Source organism: Chiloscyllium plagiosum, unplaced genomic scaffold (genome assembly GCF_037043375.1).
Source record: "Chiloscyllium plagiosum isolate Xiang-an unplaced genomic scaffold, Cpla_swu_hap1 HiC_scaffold_6, whole genome shotgun sequence".
Lineage (NCBI taxonomy): Eukaryota > Metazoa > Chordata > Chondrichthyes > Orectolobiformes > Hemiscylliidae > Chiloscyllium > Chiloscyllium plagiosum.
The window spans coordinates 93,444,527-93,472,314 of record NW_028270144.1 but is presented as its reverse complement, the minus strand read 5'-3'; the positions used below and the strand labels follow the sequence as shown (position 1 = coordinate 93,472,314).

The 27,788-nt window shown below is 42.6% G+C and overlaps 1 protein-coding gene across 3 annotated transcripts; it reads right to left on the bottom strand.

Annotated features, from left to right (window-relative positions):
- Nucleotides 1-3,872: 3,872 nt before the first annotated feature.
- Nucleotides 3,873-26,553, bottom strand: LOC122551156 (mesenteric estrogen-dependent adipogenesis protein-like). 3 transcript variants are annotated; one of them, XM_087988208.1, is made up of 6 exons: nucleotides 26,457-26,553; nucleotides 25,723-25,914; nucleotides 17,466-17,575; nucleotides 14,200-14,312; nucleotides 7,973-8,249; nucleotides 3,873-6,273 (listed from the first exon to the last, which is right to left on the bottom strand). In XM_087988208.1, the coding sequence occupies exons 1-6, from the start codon at nucleotides 26,519-26,521 to the stop codon at nucleotides 6,119-6,121; spliced, it is 912 nt and encodes a 303-aa protein (XP_087844334.1). In that variant the 5' UTR covers nucleotides 26,522-26,553; the 3' UTR covers nucleotides 3,873-6,118. The 3 variants fall into 3 exon arrangements, with proteins under 3 accessions (XP_087844334.1, XP_043548714.2, XP_043548713.2); XM_043692779.2 differs by lacking the exon at nucleotides 26,457-26,553 and adding an exon at nucleotides 25,299-25,592 and having other exon boundaries at nucleotides 25,723-25,847; XM_043692778.2 differs by lacking the exons at nucleotides 25,723-25,914; nucleotides 26,457-26,553 and adding an exon at nucleotides 25,299-25,682.
- Between the last annotated feature and the right edge of the window lie 1,235 nt (nucleotides 26,554-27,788).

Below are 27,788 nucleotides of genomic sequence, written 5' to 3'. Positions count from 1 at the left end.
GGGGGACTTAACTTCCCCAACATTGACTGGAAATGCTATAACTCTAGTACATCGGATGGATTAGTTTTTGTCGAATGTGTGCAGGAGGGTTTCCTGATGCAATATGTCAAAGGGCTGACAAGAGGGGAGGTCTCACTGGGTCTAGTGCTTGGTAATGAACTAGGCCAGGTATTGATTTAGTGGTAGATGGAGAGAGTAACCATAATTCGGTTACGTTTAGTTTAGCGATGGAAAGGGATAGGTACATGCCACAGGGCAAGAGTTATTGATGGGGGGAAGGGCAATTATAATGCGATTAGGCAAAACCTAAGATGCATAGAATGGGGTAGCAAAATGCAGGGGATGGGGAGAATCGAAATGTGGAGCTGGTTTAAGGAACAGATATTGTGTATCCTTGATAGTATGTCCCTTTCAGACAGGGAGGAAGTGATAAGGTAAGGGAACTTTGGTTTACGACAGAAATTGCATCTCTTGTTAAGCAGAAGAAGGAGGCTTATGTGATGATGAGATGAGATGGTTCAGATGAGGCAATGGAGAGTTACAGATCAGCTAGGAAGGATTTAAACAGAGAGTTAAGAAGAGCAAAGAGAGGACATGAGCAGTCTTTAGCAAATAGAATAAAAGAGAACCTTAAAGCTTTCTATAAATATGTGAGGAATAAAAGGATGACTAGTGTAGAAATAGGGCCGGATGCTGCCTGAACTGCTGTGCTTTTCCAGCACCACTCTAATCTAAACTCTGGTTTCCAGCATCGGCAGTCATTGTTTTCAACCTAGGAATAGGGCCAGTCAAACACAGAAGTGGGAAGTTGTGTGTGGACCCTATGGAGATCGGAGAGGTGCTAAATGAATATTTATCATAGGTTTTCACTCAGGAAAAGGAGAATATTGTAGAGGAGAAGAATGAGATATGAGATATTAGACTAGAAAGGATTGAGGTTAGTAAGGAAGAGGTGTTATCGATTCTAGAAGGAGTGAAAGTAGACAAGTCCCCTGGTTCAGATGGGTTTTATATGAGGATTTTCTGGGGAGCTGGGGAGGAGGTGTTGGAGCCTTTGGCTTTGATCTTTGAGTTGTCATTGTCTACAGGTTTAGTACCACAGGACTGGAGGATTGCAAATGTTCTGCCCTTGTTCAAGAAGGGAGGAAAGATGACCCAGGTAATTATAGACCAGTGAGCCTTACATCTGTTGTAGGAAAAGTTTTGGAAAGCATTATAAGAGATGATTTATAATCATCTAGCAAGCAGAAATTTGACTGCAGATAGTCAACATGGTTTCGTCAAGGGCAGGTCATGTCTCACAAACCTCATTGAGTTTTTTGAGAAGGTGACCAAGCATGTAGATGAGGGTAGGGCAGTTGATGTGGTGTACATGTACTTCAGTAAAGTATTTGATAAGGTTCCACATGATAGGCTATTGGAGAAAATGCAGAGGCATGGGATTGAGAGTGATTTAGCAGTTTGGATTAGAAACTGGCTTTCTGTAAGAAGGCAGCGAGTGGTGGTTGATGGAAAATATTCAGCCTGGAGTCCAGTTACTAGTGGTGTGCCACAAGAATCTGTTTTGGGACCACTGCTGTTTGTCATTTTTATAAATGACTTGGACGCAGGCATAGGTGGATGGGTTCATAAGTTTGCAGATGATACTAAAGTTGTTGGAGTAGTGGACAGTGTGGAAGAATGTTGCAGGTTGCAGGAGGACTTGGATAAACTGCAGAATTGGGCTGAGAGGTGGCAAATGGAGTTTAATGCAGATAAATATGAGGTGATTCACTTTGGGAAGAATAACAGGAAGGCAGAATACTGGGTCAATGGAAAGATTCTTGGTAGTGTGGATGTGCTGAGGGACCTTGGAGTCCATGCACATAGATCCCTGAAAGTTGCCACCCAAGTTGATAGTGCTGTTAAAGAAGACATGCGGTCCCTCCCTTCCACCAGCTGCATAAAGATAACTATGTACAACTACAAGAGAGGATAAACAAGATTTGCAGCAGTGGGAGGGGTTTTTATCGTGATCATGTTCTTTGCAGCTGACAATATATCATTGACGATGATGAACACTTCACCAAAATCTTCCCTACGCCTTCATTTCTCGTTTTAAACAGCTACCAAACCTTCAACAGATCATTGTTCGCAGCAAATTGCCCAGCCTACAGGACAATATCGACCACAACATTGGACAACCCTGTCATGGCAACCATTGCAAGACATGTCAGATTGTCGACATTGATACCACTTGGGGACACCAACCACCATGTGCGCAACAGGTACTCATGTGACTCAGTCAACATTGTCTATCTCATACACTGCAGGCAATGCCCCGAGCTATGGTACATTGGCAAAACCAAGCAGATGCTATGACAATGGATGAATGGGCACCATGCAACAATCACCAGACAGGAATGTTCTCTCCCAGTGGGGGACCACTTCAACGGTCAGTGACATTCGGCCTCGGATCTGCAGTGATCGTCCTCCAAGGTGGACTTTGGGATACGCAACCACACAGATTGGCCAAGCAGAGGCTGATAGCCCAAGTTTGGTACCCATGAGGACGGTCTCAACCAGGATCTTGGGTTCATGTCACACTCCAGATGACCCTCACCACACTATACACTCTCTCACACACATACAGACCCTCTCTGATACACATGCTCTCTGTCACATACACACTCACACGCACACCCTCTCACACACATCACACACTCTCTCTCCCACACACACATGCTTTCCCTCTCCCTCACACACACAAGTATGCATACACATATATAAGTCTATGGGGTGAATTGCAGATACATTCTGTTTTGTTCAAAAAGCACACAATCTGTTGGCAGTCAGTCAATGTGACATTTTATAAATTCCTACTTTGGAAATAAAATCAGTCTGACTCAAGGTTGGGTTAAAGACAGGCTCTAACCTCACACCTTTAATACATTGTCTCGGCTGAAATGTCACCTTTCTTTTACATACTGATAAAACCTTAAGGTATCTTGGGGCTGTGACTTGAAAGAAACTCTCGGATTTACATATTAATCAATCAAAACCTGCATCCCCATTCTAAATGATTAAAGATTTAACAGCCATCTAGGTTTGTTCAGTACATCGCATCAATTGTATGACACTTTGAACTTTTACTATAAATTCAATGTCCTATGTTCCTGATAAAGGAGCAGCGCTCCAAAAGTTTGTACTTTCAAATAAGCCTATTGGACTATAACCTGGTGACGTGGGATTTTTAACTTTATTTACCAAAGAACATCAACAAAGCAGAAATCTGAGGCACGTGTAAGGTTTGATTCCTTGAGCCTAACTATGTCCCAGACACTGCTGTCACTATCCCATGAGAGATGGTGGTACAGTGGTATACAGTCAGGAGAGAGTTACTCCAGAGATCCTCAACATGGTCTTCAGACCCCATAGGGTTTTCTGGTATCAGGTCAAAGATGGGCAAGGAAACCTCCTGCTGATTGCCACACCCCAATCCAATCCACCCTTAACCTGTGAACTGGTGGAAAATAAAAGCTTGTAGTTTAGGGGGTAACATATTAAAAGATTGGCTGTCAGCTAGAAAGCAGGATGTGATGAATGGAGTGCTACAGGGGTCTGTACTCGGACCTTAATATTTTACAATTGACATCAATGAGGGGTACAAAATGCACAGACAATATCAAGATAGGTAGGATAGCATATGTGTGGAAGTTTTAAGCAGGTAAATATAGATAGGTTGAGTGAATGGACAAGAATCTGGCAAATGGTGTATAATACTACAGCATTTTTTAAAAAACAATTTCTTAAATGGAAAACAACTGCAGAGATATCTAGATGTTCTGGTATATGAGTCACAAGTTAGTAAGTAGATACAGCATATAATCAAGAAAGCTAATGGAATGACATCCTTTATTACAAGAGAAATTGTACAAAAAAGAATCTTATGCATTAGTTACACAAGGCATAGGTAAGATCACATCTCAAATATGGTACATAATTTTGGTCTCCTTATTTAAGGATGGATGTAAATACATCAAGGCGGTTCAGAGGGATTTACTGGATTGACACCTGGAGTGAGTGGGTTGGTTTATAAGGAAAGATGGACATGTTGTCTCTGCTGAAGTTTAGAAGAGTTAGGGATGACTTAATTGAACTGTATAAGATCCTGAATGATAATGTAGACGGGAAAGGATGTTTCTTCTCATGGATGAGTCCTGAACCAAGGAGGCGTTGTTTTAAAATTGATTACACTTCCAGGCCAGAGATGAGGAGAACTCATCCAAGAACTGTGAGACATCAAAACTCCATGCCTCAAATACAGCAGATGAGGGTCATTGAAGATTTTTATGACAGAGATTGATAGGTTCTTACTTGGCAGGGAAATCAAAGCTTATTGAGGGTGGATCAGACCATTGAATTCAAAACAGCAACAGATGAGCCATGATCTTTTGAATGGTGAAACAGGCTCAAGTGGGTGAATGATTACTTCGGCTCCAATTTTGTGTGTTTGTCTCTACCCCTCCATGTTGAACACCAGTCGAAGGAATCACTGAGAGTGGTAAGGGAACAGAACGTATTCTGGGTGTGCAACTTCAATGTCTCCCACCAACAGCTTGGCAGCACCACCACTGACAGAGCTAGCTGAGTCATAAAGGACACAGCTGGTAGACAGGATACGGGACATAAAATTAACAAGAGGGAAAACTATATTGAACCACATCCTCACTAAACTGCCTTCCACAGATGCATCCACCCATGATAGTATCTGAAAAAGTCCTTGTTGAGCTGAAGTTCTAGTTTTACATTGAGGATACGTGCCATTTTGTTGTGTGACACTATGGGATAGATGGGATAGATTTCAAATGGAGCTAGCAAATAAACATTGGGCATCAATGAGGTTCTGTACACCATCAGTAAAACTATCAGTCCACCATTATCATAAGCCAGGGATCAACACAGCTCCCATGCATTTGCTGCTCTTGTCCTTCTAGGAGGTAAAGATTACGGGTTTGGAAGGTTACTTTGGTGAGTTACTGTAGTGCAGTGTAAATGGTATCTACTTTTGCCACTATACATAGTGATAAAAGGAGTGAATGTTTGAGGTTGTGGCTGGAATGCAATATTTGGAGTTTCTTTCCTTCTCCTTTGTACTGCGATGTTTGGTTAGTTAAATGAATATAGCTTCTAAGAAGAACTGGAACCTGTAAAGCCCCTTATTGCCCCTTGACCAATCCCATCATTACCATATTGTCAGTTATACAAAAAGAAACAAGTTTTTTTTAATACAAAATGAAAACTGGATTTTTCTTTTATTTTTGTCATCTTGTGATAATCTGACGGAACAGATTGTTCACCTACTGTAACATTCATCCCTCACATAATCCATGGAACTGAAATTGAATTAAGTCCCATAGAGTCTGGTTGATGTGTACTATCATGTTACTGCCCAGGCAACACAACTAAAATCATGGTGGTAACACACTTGTCTTCCCATGATGATAATTGTAGTTGTTAGTGAAAGATGAGTCATTACTACAGATAACAGTTCATGAATTAAGAAAGATATAAGTTCCTCAAGCTATACCAAAAAAAAAATTACAGGAGATATGAGAAAAATAACCCAGGCTAATCCAAATACCAGATAGTTTAAAAAGATCCTTCTCATACATTGTTCCCAAATTCAGACTCATTCAAGGTGATTAGAGTCATAGAGTCGTACAGCACAGAAACAGACTCTTCAGTCCAATTCGTCCATGCCGACCAGATATCCTAAATTAATCTACTCCCATTTGCCAGCATCTGGCCCATATCCCTCTAAATCTTACTTACTCTTGTACCCATCCAGATGCCTTTTAAATGTTCTAGGAGAAAGTGAGGACTGCAGATGCTGGAGATCAGAGCTGAAAATGTGTTGCTGGAAAAGCGCAGCAGGTCAGACAGCATCCAGGGAACAGGAGAATCTACATTTTCTGAAGAAGGGCTCATGCCCGAAACGTCGATTCTCCTGCTCCTTGGATGCTGCCTGACCTGCTGCGCTTTTCCAGCAACACATTTTCAGCCTTTTAAATGTTGTAAATTAATAAGGCACATTTGCGTTAAAGCACTTGGAATTTGATTTCATTTTTTAAAAGCTTCATTCTATATATCTGGGCAAGTTTTGTGTAAATTGCAGCAGATATGATTTTTCATTCACGGCAGGAAACTGTGCTGAAGACTTTTCCTTTACGGATGTCCTCTTGGCATATGATTGCCCTCGAGACGAACTAAGCACTTCTTTTTCAGATGAACCTGTTTTTAAAAGAAAATATTACTCTATTTTGGATATTTACTACTTTAAAATATTTGAATGTTAGCTACTTTGTGGGAGGCTGTGCCCCCTGAGTCCAGAGATCTGATTAAAAATCAGTCTACTCCATCACATGAAGACCCACTGCATTAACTTGCACCAGAGTTGACATCATCTTCAAACAGAGGTCAGCCAACAAAAACAAGATCTGATCACAATTCATTCAAAGTTATTTCTGGCTTTCACATATCTGCCCTCTTCTTCTGCCTCCAACATGTGTAAGTTCCAGTGTACTAAATAAGGATTCGATTTTTTTAAACATATACTTTATAAAATACATGATTATACTTATCCTGTGACTTACAGCTTGTGGCTTTTCATTTGTTTTTATTGAAAGCCTTGGGTTCTCTCAGAAGCGTTGGTTTGGACTTCAAATCCCAATGACATGAAGTACTTATATTTATATAGCACCTTAAGTGTAACATAATATCACAAGACACTTCAGGGAGCATTTTAAAACAAAATAAGACACTAAACCACAAAAGGAGATAGATCAAGATGGTACTTGACTGTGTGGTAGTTTGATTTTAGATCAGTGTGTACAGGGGTGATAGTGGAGTAGAACTTATTGCGAGTTAAGGTCTGGTGAACAGGGTTTTGGATGACCTCGAGTTTATTATGGGTAGTGTATTTGAAATGAGCCAGAAGAACATTGGAATAAAAAAAGTTACAGAGGTATGAATCGGGGTTTCAGCAGTAGACTGGCTGGGCAAGGGGAAAACTTCGGTGATGATGCAGAACTGAAAATAGGTGAATTTAGTTGTCACATGAAAATAAAAGCAGGAGTAGATCATTCAGCCCTTCAAGCCCTTTCCAGGATCCAATGAGGTCATGATCCATCTTCTACTTCATTGCCATTTTCTTGCACATCCTCCATGTCCCTGGAACTTTTTAATGTGTACAGATCTATGAATATAAGTTTGTAAGCTCACCTTAGGGTCAAATATGTCTGGTTCAGCCTTAGACAGTTGTTGCAAAAGGAATAGAATTATGGAGAGGAACCAGAGTTTAGGAGTGGAGAGTGAAATTTACAGATTTAGTCTTCTCAATATTTAATTAGAGGAAATTTCTGTTCACCCAGTGCCAGGTGCCAGGTAAACATGTCTAATCATTTGGAAAGAGTGCAAGAGTTGAGAGAAGTGACCATGAGATAGAGCTGAATGCTATCAGCCTATGTGTTCAACCTAATGATCTGTTTTCAGGTGATGTGGCTCTCTGAGGGACAATGATAGACAAGTAACATGAGGAGACTAAGGAGACTTTGAGGAACACTAAAGGTAAAAGTCTAAGAGCAGGCAACATTACAAACAGTTTTCTGACCATGTCTTGATAGAAAAGATAGACAATGTAGTCTGACCCAGCTGAATAACAAAGGTGAGACTTTGGGAGGTTGAGAAGGATATCACAGGTTCACTGGAAGTCATTTGTGAGCTGTTTGGCACTGTGGCAGCTTTGGGGAAATAGGACTGGGTAGACAGGAAATGGACAAGAAGAGTTCAGAGTGGGCATAGCAGGAGAATTCAGTTTTTTGAATAAAGGATGATTCAATAATAATAAGCAATTTATTCAGCTACCAAAATACTGCGGGTAAAGATCTGCTTTAGCACTGATAAAGCGAACATTAAACAAACACGTACATACCTGCACAAAGTGAGGAATCTGCACCAGGACTCTGCTCAGATACAGTGTCGATTTGAACATTAGGCTCACTCATCTTGTCCAGAAAGCTTTTCACTTTGCATTTCTCATCTTCTGTTACGCAAGACAAGTCTAGAATCTTTCCGTCCAGTTCCTTGATCTTTGAAGTACACTCGAATGAATCATATTTCAACTCACATGTGAAATCCAAATCGAGACCATGCATTTTATATCCCTCTTTCACACTGAAGAATGATTGGACTGGTTTTTGCATGGTGAACTAACAATACAAAGAAAACCACAAGTATTAACAAGTATTGAAGGTATTAAGTTGTAAAACGTGGTGCTATAGGGCTGAGTCATTTGGGTTTCTTTGGGCAAGTGTCAGTTTTGTCAGGTTTCACAGAGGGTTACTCTCCTTAAGGACTTGCAAGATCTCTCACTATATCTTACGAATCTCACCATAATAACTATCTACTCTGTCTCTGTGTAGCCATGTCACCCAATCTTATCTCTTGCTGTTCCAGAACTACTTGCCACCACTGGTATATCTCATGAAAGGCTGGAATTATTGGCACCAGGCCCACAGGGCTCCCGGACATGTGTCAGCAATTTGGCATTGTCCCTCACTGACAAAGTGACAGTATAGAACATAGAACATAGAACAGTACAGCACAGAACAGGCCGTTCAGCCCATGATGTTGTGCCGACCATTGATCCTCATGTACGCACCCTCAAATTTCTGTGATCTTATGCATGTCCAGCAGTCTTTTAAATGTCCCCAATGACCTTGCTTCCACAACTCTGCTGGCAACGCATTCCATGCTCTCTCAACTCTCTGTGTAAAGAACCCGCCTCTGACATCCCCTCTATACTTTCCTCCAACCAGCTTAAAACTATGACCCCTTGTGTTAGCCATTTCTGCCCTGGGAAATAGTCTCTGGCTATTGACTCTATCTATGCCTCTCATTATCTTGTATACCTCAATTAGGTCCCCCCTCCTCCTCCTTTTCTCCAATGAAAAATGTCCAAGCTCAGTCAACCTCTCTTCATAAGATAAGCCCTCCAGTTCAGGCAGCATCCTGGTAAACCTCCTCTGAACCCTCTCCAAAGCATCCACATCTTTCCTACAATAGGACGACCAGAACTGGACGCAGTATTCCAAGTGCAGTCTAACCAAAGTTTTATAGAGCTGCAACAAGATCTCACGACTCTTAAACTCAATCCCCCTGTTAATGAAAGCCAAAACACCATATCCTTTCTTAACAACCCTGTCCACTCGGGTGGTCATTTTAAGGGATCTATATACCTGCACACCAAGATCCCTCTGTTCCTCCACACTGCCAAGAATCCTATCCTTAATCCTGTACTCAGCTTTCAAATTCGACCTACCAAAATGCATCACCTCGCATTTATCTAGGTTGAACTCCATCTGCCACCTCTCAGCCCATCTCTGCATTCTGTCAATGTCCTGCTGCAGCCTACAACAGCCTTCTATACTGTCAACGACACCTCCAACCTTTGTGTCATCTGCAAACTTGCTGACTCATCCTTCAATCCCCCCATTCAAGTCATTAATAAAAATTACAAACAGTAGAGGCACAAGGACAGAGCCCTGTAGAACACCACTCACCACTGACTTCCAGGCAGAATATTTTCCTTCAACTACCACTCGCTGTCTTCTGTTGGCCAGCCAATTCTGTATCCAGACAGCTAAGTTCCCCTGTATCCATTCCTCCTGACCTTCTGAATGAGCCTACCATGCGGAACCTTATCAAATGCCTTGCTGAAGTCCATATACACCACATTCACAGCTCGCCCCTCATCAACGTTTCTAGTCACATCCTCAAAGAACTCGATAAGGTTTGTGAAGCATGGCCTGCCCCTCACAAAGCCGTGTTGACTGCATTTGATCAAGCCATGCTCTTCCAGATGGTCATAAATCCTATCCCTCAGAATCCTTTCTAACACCTTGCAGATGACACACGTGAGACTTACTGGTCTGTAATTGCCGGGGATTTCCCTATTTCCTTTCTTGAAGAGAGGAATTACATTTGCCTCTCTCCAGTCCTCAGGTACGACTCCAGTGTAGAGTGAGGATGCAAAGATCTTTGCAAGTGGCGAAGCAATTGCATTTCTCGTTTCCCAAAGCAGCTGAGGACAAATCTGGTCTGGGCCTGGTGACTTGTCAATCTTAATGTTTGACAAAATTTTCAGCACATCACCTTCCTCTATCTCTATCCATTCCAGCATGCACACCTGCTCTTCAAAGGTTTCATTCACTAGAAAGTTTGTTTCTTTCGTAAAGACAGAAGCAAAAAACTCATTTAGGGCTTCCCCTACCTCCTCAGACTCCACTCACAAGTTCCCTATGCTATCCCTGATCGGCCCTACTCTTTCTTTGACCATTCTCTTATTCCTCACATACGTGTAAAATGCCATTGTGTTCTCCCTAATCCGTTCTGACAAGCCTTTCTCGTACCCCCTCCTGGCTCTCCTCAGACCATTTTTGAGCTCCTTCCTCGCCTGCCAGTAATCCTCTAGAGCTGAGCTTGACCCTAGCTTCCTCCACCTTATGTAAGCTACCTTTTTCCTTTTGATGAGAAGTTCCACCGCTCTCGTCATCCAAGGTTCCTTTATCTTACCCCTTCTTGCCTGTCTCAGAGGGACATATTTATTCATCACTCACAACAACCTTTCCTTAAACAGTCTCCACATGTCTATAGTGCCTCTACCATGGAACAATTGCTCCCAGTCCATGCTTCCTAACTCATGTCGAATCGCATCATAGTTTCCTCTTCCCCAATTAAATATCCTCCCATTTTGCCTAATCCTCTCCTTCTCCATAGCTATGTAGAATGTGAGGCAGTTGTGGTCACTATCACCAAAATGCTCTCCCACCACAGGATCTGATACCTGCCCCGGCTCTTTTCCGAGCACCAAGTCTAGAACGGCCTCTCCCCTCGTCGGCCTGTCAACATACTGCGTTAGGAAACCCTCCTGAACACACCTTACAAAAACAGCTCCATTCAAATCTTCTGCTCGAAGGAGGTTCCAATCAATATTGGGAAAGTTAAAGTCACCCATTACAACAACCCTACTACGTCCACACTTTTCCAAAATCTGCCGACCTATGCTTTCTTCCATGTCCCTGCTGCTATTGGGGGGGCCTGTAGTAAACCCCTAACGAGGTGACTGCTCCCTTGCTGTTCCTAATTTCTGACTCATACTGACTCGGTAGGCAGATCTTCCTCGACAATGGAAGCTTCTGTAGCTGTGATACCCTCTCTGATTAGTAGTGCTACACCCCCTCCTCTTTCTCCCCCCTCCCTATTCTTTTTAAATGCAATATTTAAATTTAAATGTAATATTAACCGCAAAGCCACGCTGCTCATGGCACACAGCCAGCATGGCTGACTCTCCCTTGCACGTACAACCCCATTCTCTCACCCTAGTTGCCATTTGGCCACCAGGCCACGCAGTTTACCTGTTGTTAACCACATCCCATGTGACCAGACTCTTTAGGTCACCAGTACTCTGTCCTTAATGCCCACTATAGAGCTGCATCCTGTTATGGTTCAGTAGAGGAACATCATACACAGGCTAGCAATCAGACAATTCAAAAATTGAACTTTCATTTACAGCCCACAAAAGTGGATACACACAAAACAATTAAAGGCTGCGGTTTGCTCCCACAATACAAACTATCAATATCTTAGCAGGGGGATTTGCTAATTTCATTAAGGGAACCTTTGTACCGATAGAGAGATCGTGTGGAAGAATTCTAAGTAACAGTTTAAATAGAAGGATTGATGGGGAAGGTTCTGAATGTGAGGAGAGCATGTCAACGATAAAAGAAAGACAAAAGATGTTCAGAGAAGGTATAACTCTGAAGAACTAAATTGCATTTATTTCAATGCAAGGCATCTTACAGGTAATGCAGATGAACTCAGGGCATGTTTAAGAACATGGGATTGGTACATCATAGCTTTTACAGAAACCTGGCTGAGAGATAGACAAGACTGGCAGCTCAATGTTCTGGGTTTTAGATGCTATAGGAAAGATACAAAAGGAAGCAAGAAAGGAGGTGTAGGAGGTGTGGAAGGAGTTGACATTTTTGGCTAAGGAATACATCGTTGTTGTAACTAGGGAAGATATTTCTGATCTAGTGTCCAGTGAAAATATAGGGGTAGAAATTACAAATAAGAAAGGAAAGATCACTTTGATGGGATTGTACTACAGACCCACTCAATAGTAAGAGGGAAATAAGTATATAGTGACATCTCAGATAGACGTAAGTATAATAGGATTGTAATAATGGGGGATTTCAATTTTCCAAACATTGACTGGGACTACCATAGTGTCAAAGGTTTGGATGATGAAGAATCTTTATCTTCTCTAAGACCTCCCGAATCTCCTCTTCTGTAATCTGAGCTGTTTTTTAAAACATCAAAGTTTATTTGTCTGAGGTCTCTTCTGGAATACTGTGTCCAGTTCTGGTCATCTAGTTCCAGGAAGGATGTTATCAACTGGAGAGGGTTCAGAAGAGATTTACCAGGATGTTGCTCAGTATGGAAGGTTTGAGTTATAAAGAAAGGCCTGATATGCTGGGACTTCTTTCACAGGAGCATAGGAGGTCGAGAGGCAACCTTATAGAAGTTTATAAAATAATGAGGGGTATAGATAGGGTTAATGATAGTTGTCTTTTCCCTAGGATGGGGGAGTTCAAGACTAGGGAACACATTTTTAAGGTGAGAGGGTAGAGATATAAAAAAGGGTGTGACAGGCAAAATTTTACACACTTTGTGGCTCACGTGTAGAATGAACTTCCTGAGGAAGTGGTGGATACAGGTATAATTACAATGTTTAAAATACATTTGGATAGGTACATGAATAGGAAAGGTTTGAAGGGATATGGGCCAGGAGCAGGCAGGTGAGACTAGTTTGATTTGGGATTATGTTTGTCATGGACTGGTTGGACTAAAAGGTCTGTTTTCATGCTGTATGACTTTTTGACTCTCTATGCCTGTAAGTGCTGACATAATGATCAAGACCATATTAGCCATTCAGTTTTTTTTCTAAAATCATTGTCATTAACTTGAGATGCCAAGATTCTATTTGCAAGCACTAATAACATGGTGCAAGTTGTCTTTTACCAGAATTTGAACATTGAATACCTTCATTCTGTGTGCATTTCAAAAGGGTGATTCAATAATTTCAAATCAAATGTAGTTGGAGTTTGCAAGTGCACACATCATGCATTTGCCCCTTAAATGGCTCAGCACCCAACAAATGTGGATCCCACCTTTTCATCCAACGAACAAATACTGACACTGCCCACTCTGGGCATCGTCTCAGTCATTTTCCAGTTCGAATAGTGTCTAGGTGAACAGCAAATTATGGCAGGGAACACAGCTCTCCATGGACACCATTAGCATTGGGTTCCTACTGCCTCCAGCCTCACCCTCAACAGCCCTCATGTTCTATTTCACCTCACACCACTCCAAAAGCTCATTTCCACCCATCCCCCTCATATGAGACCCATTACATTGAACTTTACCTCCAACGTTCCTCCTTGCCTCATGACCCCTGATCCTACACCTCACTGATGTCCACCATGGTCCTCTATGCTCTCCATGTGGAGGTCACGAACAGTGGTCATTGACAAGTGCCCCTTTGTCCCGTAACCTACCATGCCCTTCAATGCTGTTCTGGGTAACTCCCTTCTACCCTGACTCCCCTCCCCAACCCATCACCATTCTTGATTCCATCTCTACATGCCTCTGCTTTGCACTCCCAGGTTTGACTACGCCAAACCCCTGTGGCAAGGAGCCCTTTGCACAATCTTGATTTGGCAATGCATGGGCCCCCAGGGCTGTATTCTCTTCAGAACCAACTTGGGTAAGCAGACCAATGACCTCTGTCTTTGCAATTCCCCGACTGACTCTTTGAGATTCCCCTAACTGGTGGTGCATGCTCTTTAGGACTGACCCTGACCACTCCCCAGTCCGTAATGGATCTGTCTATGACTGCCCTATGCAACTAGCTGACTGTGGCCAAGTCCCTGGAGTGTGTACATACTCCGTTTGTAACCAATGGCCCTTGGAATCTCCTTAACCAAAGGCAGCACCCTGCCCTTGACTGGGTTGAGCACTCACCCCACCTGGCTGAGGTATTTTGGGATGCCTGAAAATGTAGGATTAGTACATTTCCATCAGAGTAGAAATTACCTGAAGGATGTAGTTTGTCTCTATTTCTGATGCAGTGACATCGTTCATACTATCCTGAATCTCTTGTCTCATTTTGGGATGACAAGTGTTCACAATGATGGCATAAGCTGTTTCTGCAAAAGTATAAAGGAAGGTAAACAATGAATGCTATTTTCGGACAACAGAGTCCAACAGAATTGATCAACTCATGAACAGAGACCAAACCTTTGAATCAATCTCAGGTTGGAAGCTATGTTTGTGTAGAATGCAATCCAACCTTATTTCAGCATTGTTAGACTTGGGAAATTTGCCGAGAGAAATGCCAGTTCGTCTCCCATCTAGAACCGAGGGGTTGGTAGATACAAGCTGAGACTCTGAAGGCTAGATTTTTAATTTAGGGTCAGAAAACAGCCCTGTGTCATAAGATTGTTGCTATTGCTATTTTGAATATTGTTTAAAAAAACACACATGTTGTGGTAATTCACAAAAATACTAATGTAAATGGGAGCAACGTTATATACTAAATGAGAAGGGTGTGCTAATCAGCTGTCAAGTGGTTTCTGATTGGTAGAGCCATTTCCACAAAGAATGCAGTTTGACAGTTAGCTACAAAAATTTTATAAAATTTGTACCAAGCAGATCCTCTCTAAGTGATCAAGTCATTGCCACTGAGCAGTGGACCAAAGAACAGCTGTTGTCTACTTTGTTGAGTTTAAACAGCAGTGTCTGCGAAGTACAGGGCACTGTCTATTAATCTATGTAGCTTCTAGTATGTGCACTGTGAGCCTGACTGACAATCTTAAATTAGTGGTCAGTGTAATTCTTAGCACACTCTTGATCATTTAGCCAATGTTTTCCAATCACAGACTGATACCTGAAGTGAGACACCTTGTTTAGTATTTTGTAAGCGCAGGTTGCTTCAGCATGGTCAACACTTCGCCTGTTAGTAATGATCTGTTCTACTTTAGAATATACAGCAAAGATACCTAGCATCACACCTGCACTGAAATTCATTCACCACATTATTCATTCATTATTTTGGCAGAAAGTCCCAATTAGTAGCTGCACGAGACAGATATCTGTGCCTTATTGCACAGAAATCATATCTTTCACAGGTGATCAGAGGTAGGCTAGACCCTTTTCAGGATCAAAAGTAGAGTCTTTAGTCTGCTCACACATGGTATTCAATCCAATTTGATATATGAGAACTCCTAATTTGATGGAGGTGAAGTTGGCACACAATTAATGGGGCACCAGATACTGCTAGCAGGTAGGAATTAGCCCCAGGATGTGCCAGCTGGCAGAGTGACTGGGTTTGCCACTGCCTAGATAAATGGAGTAGGCTGGATAGCAGAGGGCCAGCAGCCTCATAGTTCAAACACTCACTTGTCAGGCACTTCATCTGTTCTGTTCAAGCAATGGCAACTTTGTGCCATACATGAATACCTCAATTTGACTATCCCTTTATTTTTGCGACTTCAAGTCAGCAACAACAACAATAATGGCACCTTGCTGCACTCCCAACGAGCACACTTCAGTCCATTTTCTTTACCCATTCTTACCAGTGAGGCTTTAATCCTGTCCCTCTCCACATGATAAACAAGCTCAGCAATTAACAGGCAATTAATTTCAGGCATGTCGATTTCCTGAATACCCACACCCCACCTATGATTTAATAATTGCACAATGTTCAGAGGTATCAGAAGACTGACATACCATTCATAGGTTCTGGATCAATGGTGCTGGAAGAGCACAGCAATTCAGGCAGCATCCGAGGAGCGATGCTGCCTGAATTGCTGTGCTCTTCCAGCACCATTGATCCAGAATCTGGTTTCCAGCATCTGCAGTCATTGTTTTTACCTCCTATACCATTCATAGGGTCATACAGTACGGAAACAGACTCTTCAGCCCAACTTGTCCATGCCATGCAGCTATCCCAATCTGACCTATCATCTACTAGCATTTGGCACATATCTCTCTAAACCCTTCCCAGTCATATACTCATACAAGTGCCTTTTAAATGCTGTAAATGTACCAGCTTCCACCATTTCCTCTATCAGCTCATTCTATATATGCACCACCCTCTGTGTAAAAAAGTTGTCCCTCAGGTTTCTTATAAATCTTTCCCCTCTCACTTTAAACCTATGCCCTCAAGATTTGGACTATACCACTCTGGGGAAAAGACATTGGTTATTCACCCTATCCATGTCCCTCTATAAGGTAACCCCTCAGACTCCGATGCTTCAGGGAGAAGAAACCCAGCCTATTCAACCTCTCCCTATAACTCAACACCTCCAGTTCCAGCATCATCCTTGTAAATCTTTTCTGCACCTTCTCAAGTTTAGCAACATTTTTCCTATAGAAGGGTGACCAGAATTGTATGCAGTATTTTAAAAGTGGTCTCAGCAATGTCCTGTACAGCCTCAACATGGCATCCCAACTTCTTTACTTAATCTTCTGACCAATGGAGGCAAGCCTGCCAAAATGCCTTGTAAACCACACTGTCTACCTGCAACTCCACTTTCAAGTAACTATGCACCTGCAACTTGGGGTCTCTTTGTTTGGCAGTACTCCCCTACCTGATATCTTGAACTCCCGGCATCAGTGCCGATGACTCTTGGCCTCAGTGCGGACCCCGTATGGCAATTTCTCAGCTCGGCTTGAGAACATGTCAGTCTGGTGTGACAGTCTCTCAGCGGCCTGGTGTGGTGGTGTATCAGTGGCCTGGCATGGCCTCAGTGTGGACTTCCAACCTTACAGTGATTCCAGGGTGTTCTCTCAGCCTCAAGAGCCTCGGGGTGAAGCCAAACCCACTGGCCTATCTGATCAAAGGTCCGTTATACTCTAAGATAACCTTCTTCATTGCCCACTACACCTCTTACTTTGGTGTCATCTGCAACTTGCCAACTGTGCCTCCTATATTCATGTCAAAATCTTTTATATAAATGACAAAAGTGATGATCATTTGGGAGCACTATTTTCAAAACATGCTCATTCCAAATATAGGCTCACATTCCTCACTTGGAAAATGGATAATTCAGCCCTTAGTGATAGAAGTGCACTTAAACTGAGTCTGAATTTGATCACACTCATTTACAGCATAGCACCTCAGTACAGAAATCAGCCAGGGTGCAATACCTATGTAATACTCATTGATAATTAATACATTTACAATGTTATGTCTTTGTAGTTTTCTCCTCCCTCTAAAAGCCCCAATTGTACTGTACAACAAGGCAACAATAAACACAGAAAATATCAATTAAAAATATAGCTGTAACAAAACACACCTTTTGTAGAACCTTCAGCGGGCTTTATACTAGTAAAAAAGACCATTGGCTTGCTTAATATTGTCTCTTGAAAGTTTCTATATTCCTTGCGCGATGTAAAAGTAATTTTCCTGGAAGTAAAAACAGAAAATCAGAATTAGCAACAAGTTGTTGGGAATACATATTTAGGGATCATGAGAAACCTGAAAATGTAGCTGTTTTGACATTCCAGACTTATAGGATTCATGAAGGTTTTGAAGGGATATGTGATCTATTGAAATGGTTCAACAGTTGGCATGTGAGCTGAGATTTATCTGGTGATTTCTGCAAAGTCAAGAGATTTTCAAAAAGAGACAAGAAAATCTTTTAAGAAAGATAGGCCTGTGTGTTGAAGATTGCCTAGCAACATTGTTCTGAAGTTAGTTTCTACTTTTTTCAAGACACCAAGGTGTGACACTGGAACAAACAATGACCTCCAACGTATACACAGGCAAGATTCTTGTTCTTGAAAAAGTAAGCAGGGCAAAATGAGCAAAGAACAAAGAAAATTACAACACAGGCCCTTCAGCCCTCTGAACCTGTGCCGATCCAGACACTCTATCTAAACGTGTCACCTATTTTCTAAGGATCTGTATCCCTCTGCTCCCTGTCCACTCATGTATCTTAAGTGATGCTATTATGTCTGCCTCTACCACCTTTTCTGGCAACGCGTTCTAAGCACCCGCCACCCTCTGTGTCAAGAACTTTCCACGCATATCTCCCTTAAACTTTTCCCCTCTCCCCTTGAACTCGTGACCCCTAGTAATTGAGTCCCCCACTCTGGGAAAAAGCTTCTTGCTATCCACCCCGTCTATATCTTTCATGATTTTGTAGACCTCAATCAGGTCCCCCCTCAACCTCTGTCTTTCTAATGAAAATAATCCTAATCTACTTAATCTCTCTTCATAGCTAGTGCCCTCCGTACCAGGCAACATCTGATGAACCTCCTCTGCATTCTCTCCAAAGCATCCACATCCTTTTCGTAATGTGGCAACCAGAACTGTACGCAGTATTCTAAATGTGGCCAAACTAAAATCCTATACAACAAGATCTGCCAACTCTTGTACTCAATACTCCGTCCGATGAAGGAAAGCATGACGTATACCTTCCTGACCACTCTATCAACCTGCGTTGCCACCTTCAGGGTATAATGGATCTGAACACCCAGATCTTTCTGCACATCAATTTTCCCCAGGACTTTTCCATTTACCATATAGTTCGCTCTTGAATTGGATCTTCCAAATGCATCACCTTGCATTTGCCCGGATTGAATTCCATCTGCTATTTCTCTACCCAACTCTCCAATCTATCTATATTCTGCTGCATTCTCTGACAGTCCCCTCACTATCTGCTGCTCCACCAATCTTAGTGTCATCTGCAAACTTGCTAACCAGACCACATATACCTTCCTCCAGATCATTTATGTATATCGCACAAAACAGTGGCCCCAGCACAGATCCCTGTGGAACACCAGTGGTCACAGTTCTCCATTTTGAGAAACTCCATAGATCTCTCATGCAGTGAAGTATTTCTGGGAATCTGAGAAAGTTTCAGATGTCAGTATCTTTAACTACCTCATAAACCCTGAATGCTCAACTATTACTTTTATTCAAAGGAGTAAATCTAGCTAATTTTCTATTTGAACTGAAGTCTGATCTGAAAATTTTCCATCACTCTACAATGGTCAGCTTTTTGATCTCACCAACAGGAAACTTGGGGAACAATGAGAAATTGTCCCATTTTATAAGTTGAGTTCAGACCTTTGTCCCAGAGGAGGTTTTTTATTCTCTTTTTGCCTAGAAGAAAATCTCTTCAGAACTATATTGTCTTATTTTGTTGCGTGGATTGTTTATTTGGAATTGGGGGATATAGTTTAATTTTATACTTTAATGTCTTGGCTTAGGCATTCCCAGCATACTTTGCTTTTAGGCCAATTTTTGATGCCCTATTTATTTCAGTTGCTGTGCCTGTTTTTACTTTTGGCCTTTCTGCTTATTTCACTTGAGCAGTCGCAGGCTGCTACATAGGTTTAGAGATAGAAGAGGCATCAGTAATGTTATAGCAGCAGAAATGATGAGGCACAGATGAAGGCATGCAGTTCTGAAGAAAAGTCATACTAGACTCAAAACATAACTCTTTCTCTCTCCACAGATGCTGCCAGACCAGCTGAGTTTCTCCAGCATTCTCACTCTGTTTCAGATTTTCAGCATCTGCACTATTTTGCCTTGATCGGAGACAGGCAATGTTATAGAGGTGACGCTATCATGGTAATGTTATAGAAGTTAAAATAGGCGGTTTTAATTTGATGGTGCAGATAAGCGGTTGAATGCTTAATTCAGTCAAACATGACACCAAGGCTGCAAACTGTCTGGTTCTGCCTCATATGACTGCCAGGGAGAGTATAATCAAGAGGTGCCTCACAGCACCAGGGTCCCAGGTTCAATTCCAGCCTTGGGTGATTATCTGTGTGGAGTTTGCACATTCTCCCCATGTCTGCGTGGGTCTTCTCCGGGTGCTCCGGTTTCCTCCCACAGTCCAAAGATGTAGAGGTCTTGTGAATTGGCCATGTTAAATTGCCCACAGTGTTAGGTGCATTAGTGGGGGGGGCAGTTGCTCTTCGGTGGATCAGTGTGGACCTGTAGGGCTGAAGGGCCTGTTTCCACACTGTAAGGAATCTAATCTAAATAGGTCAGGATGAGATGATGAGGAACGACAGGTTTTGGCAGGGACTGAAGATAATGATTTCAGTTTTCCCAAGAGTTAATTGGATGAAATTTCTATTCATCCCCAAACTTGATGAGAGGAATTGAAACAGTCTTGGAAAGCTGTTCATGAATTCGAAGTGAAAAGTGAACATGTAAACAGAGGGTTTGCAGTGGTCATTTTCAAGAATGGAGGAATCAAGGGTCCTTTATTTTGACAAGAAGGCTCAAGAAGGCAAATTTGAAGGAGGGAGCCACAGAATCTGAGGACAGAGAACCTTCAATAATATCACACAACACCAGGTTATAGTCCAACAGGTTTAATTGGAGCAGCGCTACAAAAGCTAGCGTGCTTCCAATTAAACTTTTTGGACTATAATCTGGTGTTGTGTGATTTTTAACTTTGTCCACCCCAGTCCAACACCGGCATCTCCAAATCATGACTTCAATAATATCAACTGTCATGAGGTGTTCGGTGGTCAGTACTGAAGTCAACTGAAATTGAGCCTCAAGGACAACTTGGGTTCAGAGAAGGCAGGAGCAATAGGAAAGAAACTAAAAAGGAATCAAGCTTGATCAGGTATCAACCAACAAGTGAACAATGCAGCTGATCAGATGGTGAAAAAGAAATCATGAGCATTTATTTACTGGCTGTTGGAGATGAGGGTTGGGAAAACAGGGAGGAGGGTTCAAGAAGACAGATTGCAGTAGGGGGTGGCATGGTGGCTCCATGATTAGCACTGTTTCCTGACAGTGCTCGTGATCCAGGTTTGATTCCAGCCATGGGTGACTGTCTATGTGTTTACACGTTTTCCCCTTGTCTGCGTGGGTTTCCACTGGGTGCTTCAGTTTCCACCCAAACATCAAAGATGTGTAGATTAGGTGGATTGGCCATGGTAAATATGGGGAAAGGATAGGGGTCTGGGCAGGATGTTCTTTGGAGGGTTGGTGTAGACTTGATGGGCCAATGGTCTCTTTCTGCACTGTAGAGATTCAATGATTCTAAAATGGGCCAGGCATTAGATTTACCTGATTCTGGAACAGTGCACAGTTTTCAGTGATGAGAAAAGACCCGATTCAATGGAAGGAAGATGTCAGCCTCTCCAACCAAGGAGGTGACAATGGAGGTAATTGAGGAAGCCAGCAGCAGAACAGTTGTTTCTCCAATGTGGAGGTTGTGTTTCAAATGAATCCAGTACCATATCAGGCCAGGAAAGTGAGTGGCATAGCTCCATTGAGTGCCAAGCCCCACAGTGTGACTTTCCCGGTATTCTCCTGTGTGGCAGTCCTCAGAACAACACACCTTGCAATTCCACTCATTGTCTCAGAGCAGCCACGCTCATCTTTGCCTTCAAACTATTATCCTCTTGCACCCATATCTACAGCCACCCTCCAGAAACATTAAATAGGGATAAGTGACCCCACACAACAGATCAGACCTAAACACTGAAGTCCTGCCACATGCAGTTGTGAATAATGGTGGACAATTAAACAACTAGCAGGAGGAGACAGCTCCACAAATTTTCAAGATGATGATAAAATGGAGTGCATCAATGCAAAAGACAAGGCTGAACATATAGAACATAGAACATAGAACAATACAGCACAGAATAGGCCCTTCGGCCCACGATGTTGTGCCGAACATTTGTCCTAGCTTAAGCACCTATCCATGTACCTATCCAATTGCCACTTAAAGGTCACCAATGATTCTGACTCTGCCACTCCCACAGGCAGCGCATTCCATGCCCCCACCCACTCTCTAAGTAAAGAACCTACCCCGACATCCCCCTATACCTTCCACCCTTCACCTTAAATTTATGTCCCCTTGTAACACTCTGTTGTACCCGGGGAAAAAGTCTCTGACTGTCTACTCTATCTATTCCCCTGATCATCTTATAAACTTCTATCAAGTCACCCCTCATCCTTCGCCGTTCCAATGAGAAAAGGCCTAGCACTTTCAACCTATCCTCGTACGACCTATTCTCCATTCCAGGCAACATCCTGGTAAATCTCCTCTGCACCCTCTTCAAAGCTTCCACATCTTTCCTAAAGTGAGGCGACCAGAACTGTACACAGTACTCCAAATGTGGCCTTACCAAGGTCCTATACAGCTGCAACATCACCTCACGACTCTTGAATTCAATCCCTCTGCTAATGAACGCTAATACACCATAGGCCTTCTTACAAGCTTTATCCACCTGAGTGGCAACTTTCAAAGAGCTATGAACATAGACCCCAAGATCCCTCTGCTCCTCCACCTTACTAAGAACCCTACCGTTAACCCTGTATTCCGCATTCTTATTTGTCCACATTCTTATATATACAGGAATGGTCAGTTCCATCATAATTGCTGCTGAATGGATGGTCAATTTCAATCTCCACCTAGCGTCCACACAGCTCACCCTAATCTATGATCCATGCATGCCAATCACCACGCAGATTATATTCCCAGCATTACCTTCTGGTTTCAGAAGTGGTTACTGTGCACAGAGTTCACCTCAAAGGTCCACACAAGAGCAAAGAAGAGGAATATAGAACTCAGATTTGATTGTCATGCAAGCTACACAGTGACATACCTGGTCTCATCAATGTGAAATCAGTAGTGGTGGGATGGGATTCTTAAGTGATCATTAATTGTCCACTTAAGGGCAATGCTGACCACAGAACTTTCCACTCTAAGTGGGGTAGAGGCAGAAAGGTAGTCCCCACCCACAACTCTCTCTCCCTATTAAACCCCTTTCAAAAGCACCAATAGAGAGGGCATGAGATTCCAACCTATAGTACTCTGATGGAACACATTGGAGCTGAGAGAAAATGTACTCCAAGAGAAAAAGCATCAAATTATTCAGGTACAGAGATTCTGATGGGTTTTGGAGCAATGTGAATAGTTTTTACTTTGACCTTACAACAGTTGGAAGTATCAGTGTAAACTTGTTTAGCTGAAAACTTAAATCTGTTTCTATAAAAATGTAAGTTAGAAATAAATTAACTTTATAGTGTCATCCCAATAATATGATTTAACAGTGTGGTGTTTTCCAATTATTGATGAGGAATTCTGATATTCATAAATCAGTAAAAAGGTAATGGAGGAATATTACTCCATTGATAAAGTTCTGTTTTAGACTAAAAGAAGTATGGGTTTCGCTATAAAACATTCTCTTATTATGCTGAAAATGTGTTGCTGGAACAGCGCAGCAGGTCAGACAGCATCCAGGGAACAGGAGAATCGACGTTTCGGGCATAAGCCCTTCTTCAGGAATGAGGCATTCCCCTCATTCCTGAAGAAGGGCTTATGCCCGAAACGTCGATTCTCCTGTTCCCTGGATGCTGTCTGACCTGCTGCGCTGTCCCAGCAACACATTTTCAGCTCTGATCTCCAGCATCTGCAGACCTCACATTCTCTTATAATGACCATGTAGCCCGAGTCATACTAACCCTGTTGTCTTCATTTTTATTTTACTCATTCATACAATTAGATTAGATTCAGTGTGGAAACAGGCCCTTTGGCCCAACAAGTCCACACTGACCCTCTGAAGAGTAACCCACCCAGAACCATTTCCCTCTAACTAATACACCTAACACTACGTGCAATTCAGTATGGCCAATTCACCTGACCAGCACATCTTTGGATTGTGGGAGGAAACCACGCAGACACAGGGAGAACGTGCAAACTCCACACAGACAGTCACCTGAGGCTGGAATTGAACCTGGGTCCCTGGCAACTGAGGCAGCAGTACTAACCACTGTGCCACCCTCAATGTGTAACAGCAAAGGCACAGTCAGCAATTATTGGCTATAGCTAGTTTCCAAAAAACAGCAAGATAGTGGTGGTGCTGAGCCAACTTTCTGACTATAACTCAGTGGCTCATTTCACTATTAGCAGTTAAGAGTCAACTGTTTTCAGTAAATTTAGACCAGATAAGGGTAGCTGATAAGGATAAAGTATATTAGTGAACGAATATACTTTCTGACTATAACTCAATGGCTCATTTCACTATTACAGAAGCAGTTAAGAGTCAACTGTTTTCAGTAAATTTAGACCAGATAAGGGTAGCTGATAAGGATAAAGTATATTAGTGAACGAATTGAGTTTGTACAGTAATCCATTAGCTGCATGGTAACCATTACTGACACTGGCTTTTAGTTGCAGGTTTTTTAGAAATTGATAAAATTGATAAAATTTAGGTTTTTCACCTACAATGGCAGATCTTGAACTCACGTTACTGAATCACTAGTCCAGGCCTCTGGTTTACTAATCCAGTAATATAACCATTATTATATCATGTCCCATGAAAATTTGACTGTACAAATATATGTTTTAGACTGTAAACTGTGTGCCTGCCTATGGATGATAGGATTGGGGTTAAGCTTTTGAAAAGAACCAAACAGGGAGCACCAGAAGACAGTCATATTCCTGGCACCTCAGTTTCTGTGTTCCATTGTGATCTCACTTTCAGCTGTCTGTCTCATTGCTGTTGGCTGAGGTTTCTCTGCTTGGAATTAGCATTTGTTGTTATGCACCTTACAGCGTTGAGCAAATAGAGGAATGTTACAGACTTTAATATCCACTTGAAGAAACTAGCCTGATAGACTGAAGGACCTTCCGCTGTGAATTCTTATGAAGAGTAATCAATGAAATTTTCTGTAAGTTCACAGCAAAGTGAAACCACCCATGTTGTTGATTATCAGCGCAATGGCATATATTGGGGCAACTCTTAAAGTCACACTATCAGCTCAGCTCAGTTGGTCACAATCTCACATCCGTACAGCAAATTAATGGGTTCAAGAATTTGATCAAATTGTCACTGCTGAAATCGAGTTAAAAATCACACAATACCTGGTACTCCCAAATAAACCTGTTGGACTATAATCAGGTATTGTGTGATTTTTTTTTTTAACTTTGTCCACCCCAATCCAACACCGGCTCCTCCACATCGAGGTAGAGTTGGAAGTGTTCACAGAAATGATCAAATGAAGGCTCCACGATTCAGGCAGCTATCACAAACAGAAACAGAATATTAGAAAAAACTATGGGGTGTTCTAGGTTTGGTCCCTGCATTCCGACAGCAGGTGAATTGGACTCGCCCTGTTTACACTCGCTGTAGTCTCTTACCTCTGCAGGCAGTTGATCAGGTTAAACTGCCGCTCCGCCTTGACATGGCCATTGGAGATCACATTATAACCAGCTCCTGGTCGCTGGACGACCTGAATGTTATTCCCCACTACATGGAAGTGTGATCGCTGTAAGCTAAGCAGCAGCTCCAGGGGGAGCACCGCTATCTCACAGTTCGTGTGGGTCCCGGGCAGAGAGCTAGGAGGGACCTTCACTGCTGGGGGCTTGGGGCAGTCGGCAGACATGTCCAGACCCAGAAAGAAACACAGGATCTCCACGGATCACACAAAAGATCTGTGTTTGGGAGAAAAAAAACTGGAGTGTGATCAAAATGGGCTTTATCCTGCTCCTTAAACGTACTGTAAAGGCGAGGAATGCAAATGAGTCATCACTCCCAAGTTAAACACCCTACGCCCGGACCTACCTTTGAACAGAGCAGCCTGTAGAACGAGACCAAGTGGTTTCTCGCTGGCTGACAGACAAGGCAAGGCGTTCTCTGAACTCGAGATACTGCAGCTGTATTTGCTTGCGGGAAGGGCAGGAAGAAATTTGTAAAGCTTTCCCCCCAGGTGCAGTGCACGCACTGTTGGACTCCACTGTCTGCGGATGAATCTTACTGCAGGAATAAAGTGCAATGATTAGTTAATTATCATGAGGAAAGTGAACCGGAATCGCTGTAAAATAAACATTTCGTTCTCCCAGAATGAATGCCACAATATCTGTCACATCGAATTTGAAGTTAGACGTAAAGCAACTGTTAGTAAATAAATCAATGTTGACGATCCAGTCGCTATAGCAATCAGTGAGAGTAACAATTGTTGCAAGTCAATTTGAAAACACTCCACTTGACCGATTCGCACATACTCCAGAATTCATTCCTGTGCATCCCACTTTCTCAAGACAATTATTAGCTGAAACAATAAAACAGAGTATACTTTGCCCAAGTCAGATCTCATTCAGAATGACGATTTATTCAGCTAGAAATAGAAGTCAGTTATTTATAGATAATGCCTTATCTCTCATTATGAGTCTACAAGTGCAAAGGCCAGGCTGCATTTGAACTTTTTGATGAGACATTGTGCTTCCTCAGCAATTTGAAAATATACTCCACAGTACGTAATGAATGAACAAATCTCCTGTGGCATTGCACACATTTACCTTGGATATTTAATAAGAATAAGGGCGGCGGGGGGGAAACATGGCAGGTCTTTTTCTAAATTCATTCACAGGATGTGGGTATCACAGGCAAGGTCACTCTTACATGCCCTCCTTAATTAGCAAAGAGATGTCTGCAAAACCAGGTCTGGCAACTGGTGGCGTTGCCATGGGGATGTCAAAGTCTGAACGCACGCTGGCCTCCCTCATAATGAAATCAAAAACAATGAGGAAAAGTATGCACCCTTGTGTACTCCTGTGATGATGTTGAAAGAGTGCATGATGCCCATGCTGGTCAGTTCATAGCAACTGGAGTGGCAGTATAAGACTGTGCAGATATTAATAGGGGATGCCATTGTGATGTACCAGAGAGATTACCGATGGATGCTATTGAAAGCCCTTTTGAAATCAGTGGTGGACATCTGTGATGCTTGGGGGTGGAATGTCTCCTTGTCCGAGCAGTGAAGGTGGAGGAAGTGGGAGAATTCAGGCCCTCAGCTTCTTCCTTTCCAACAGATTCATCCAGTCCCCCTCCAACAATACCCTCCTCCACCTGACCGAACTGGTCCTCACCCTTAATACCTTTTTCTTTAACTCCTCCCATTTCATCCAAATCCAGGGGTAGCCATGGGCACCTGGATAGGTCTCAGCTACACCTGCCTCTTTGTCGGCTATGTCGAACAGTCCCTCTTCAGTACCCACACAGGCACTGTCCCCAAACTCTTCCACCATTACGCCAATAACTGCATCAGAGCATGTGATATGCACCCAGGCTGAACTGGAGCAATTTATCAACTCCACCCACAACTTCCACCCCACCCTCAAATTCACTTGGTCCATCTCAGACACCTCCTTCCCCTTTCTTGACCTCACCAATTCGATCTCCAGTGACAGTCTCCACACTGACATTTACTACAAACCCACAGACTCCCATAACTACCTGGACTACACTTGCTCCCAACAAGTATGCTGCAAGAACTCCATCCCATTTTCCCAATTCCTCCACCTCTGCTGCATCTGCTTGAACAAGGCAACATTCCACTCTCAAGAATCCCAAATGTCCACCTATTTTGAACAATGTGCTTTTTCCCCCTCTGTCATCCAGGCAGCCCTCTACCCCACCACCTCCATTTCCCACTCCACTGCTCTAATCTTTCTCCTCTAAATGCAATACAGAGTCCCCTTGTCCTCACCTACCACCCCACCAGTCTCTGCATTCAAAGCATCATCCTTCAATACTTCTGCTAACTCCAACTAGACGCCACCACCAAGAACATCTTCCCCTCCCTACCCCTCTCTACCTTGTACAGGGATCAGTCCCTTTGACAATCCTTG

Coding starts and splice junctions, on each gene's coding strand:
- LOC122551156 (XM_087988208.1), bottom strand. CDS start 26,521: ATGAATTTAGAAAAAGACCTGCCATGTTTCCCCCCCGCCGCCCTTATT. Junction 25,915..26,456: donor ATTCTTATTAAATATCCAAG/GTAAATGTGTGC, acceptor TTATTCCTGCAG/TAAGATTCATCCGCAGACAG. Junction 17,576..25,722: donor ACAGGCTGCTCTGTTCAAAG/GTAGGTCCGGGC, acceptor TTTTACTTCCAG/GAAAATTACTTTTACATCGC.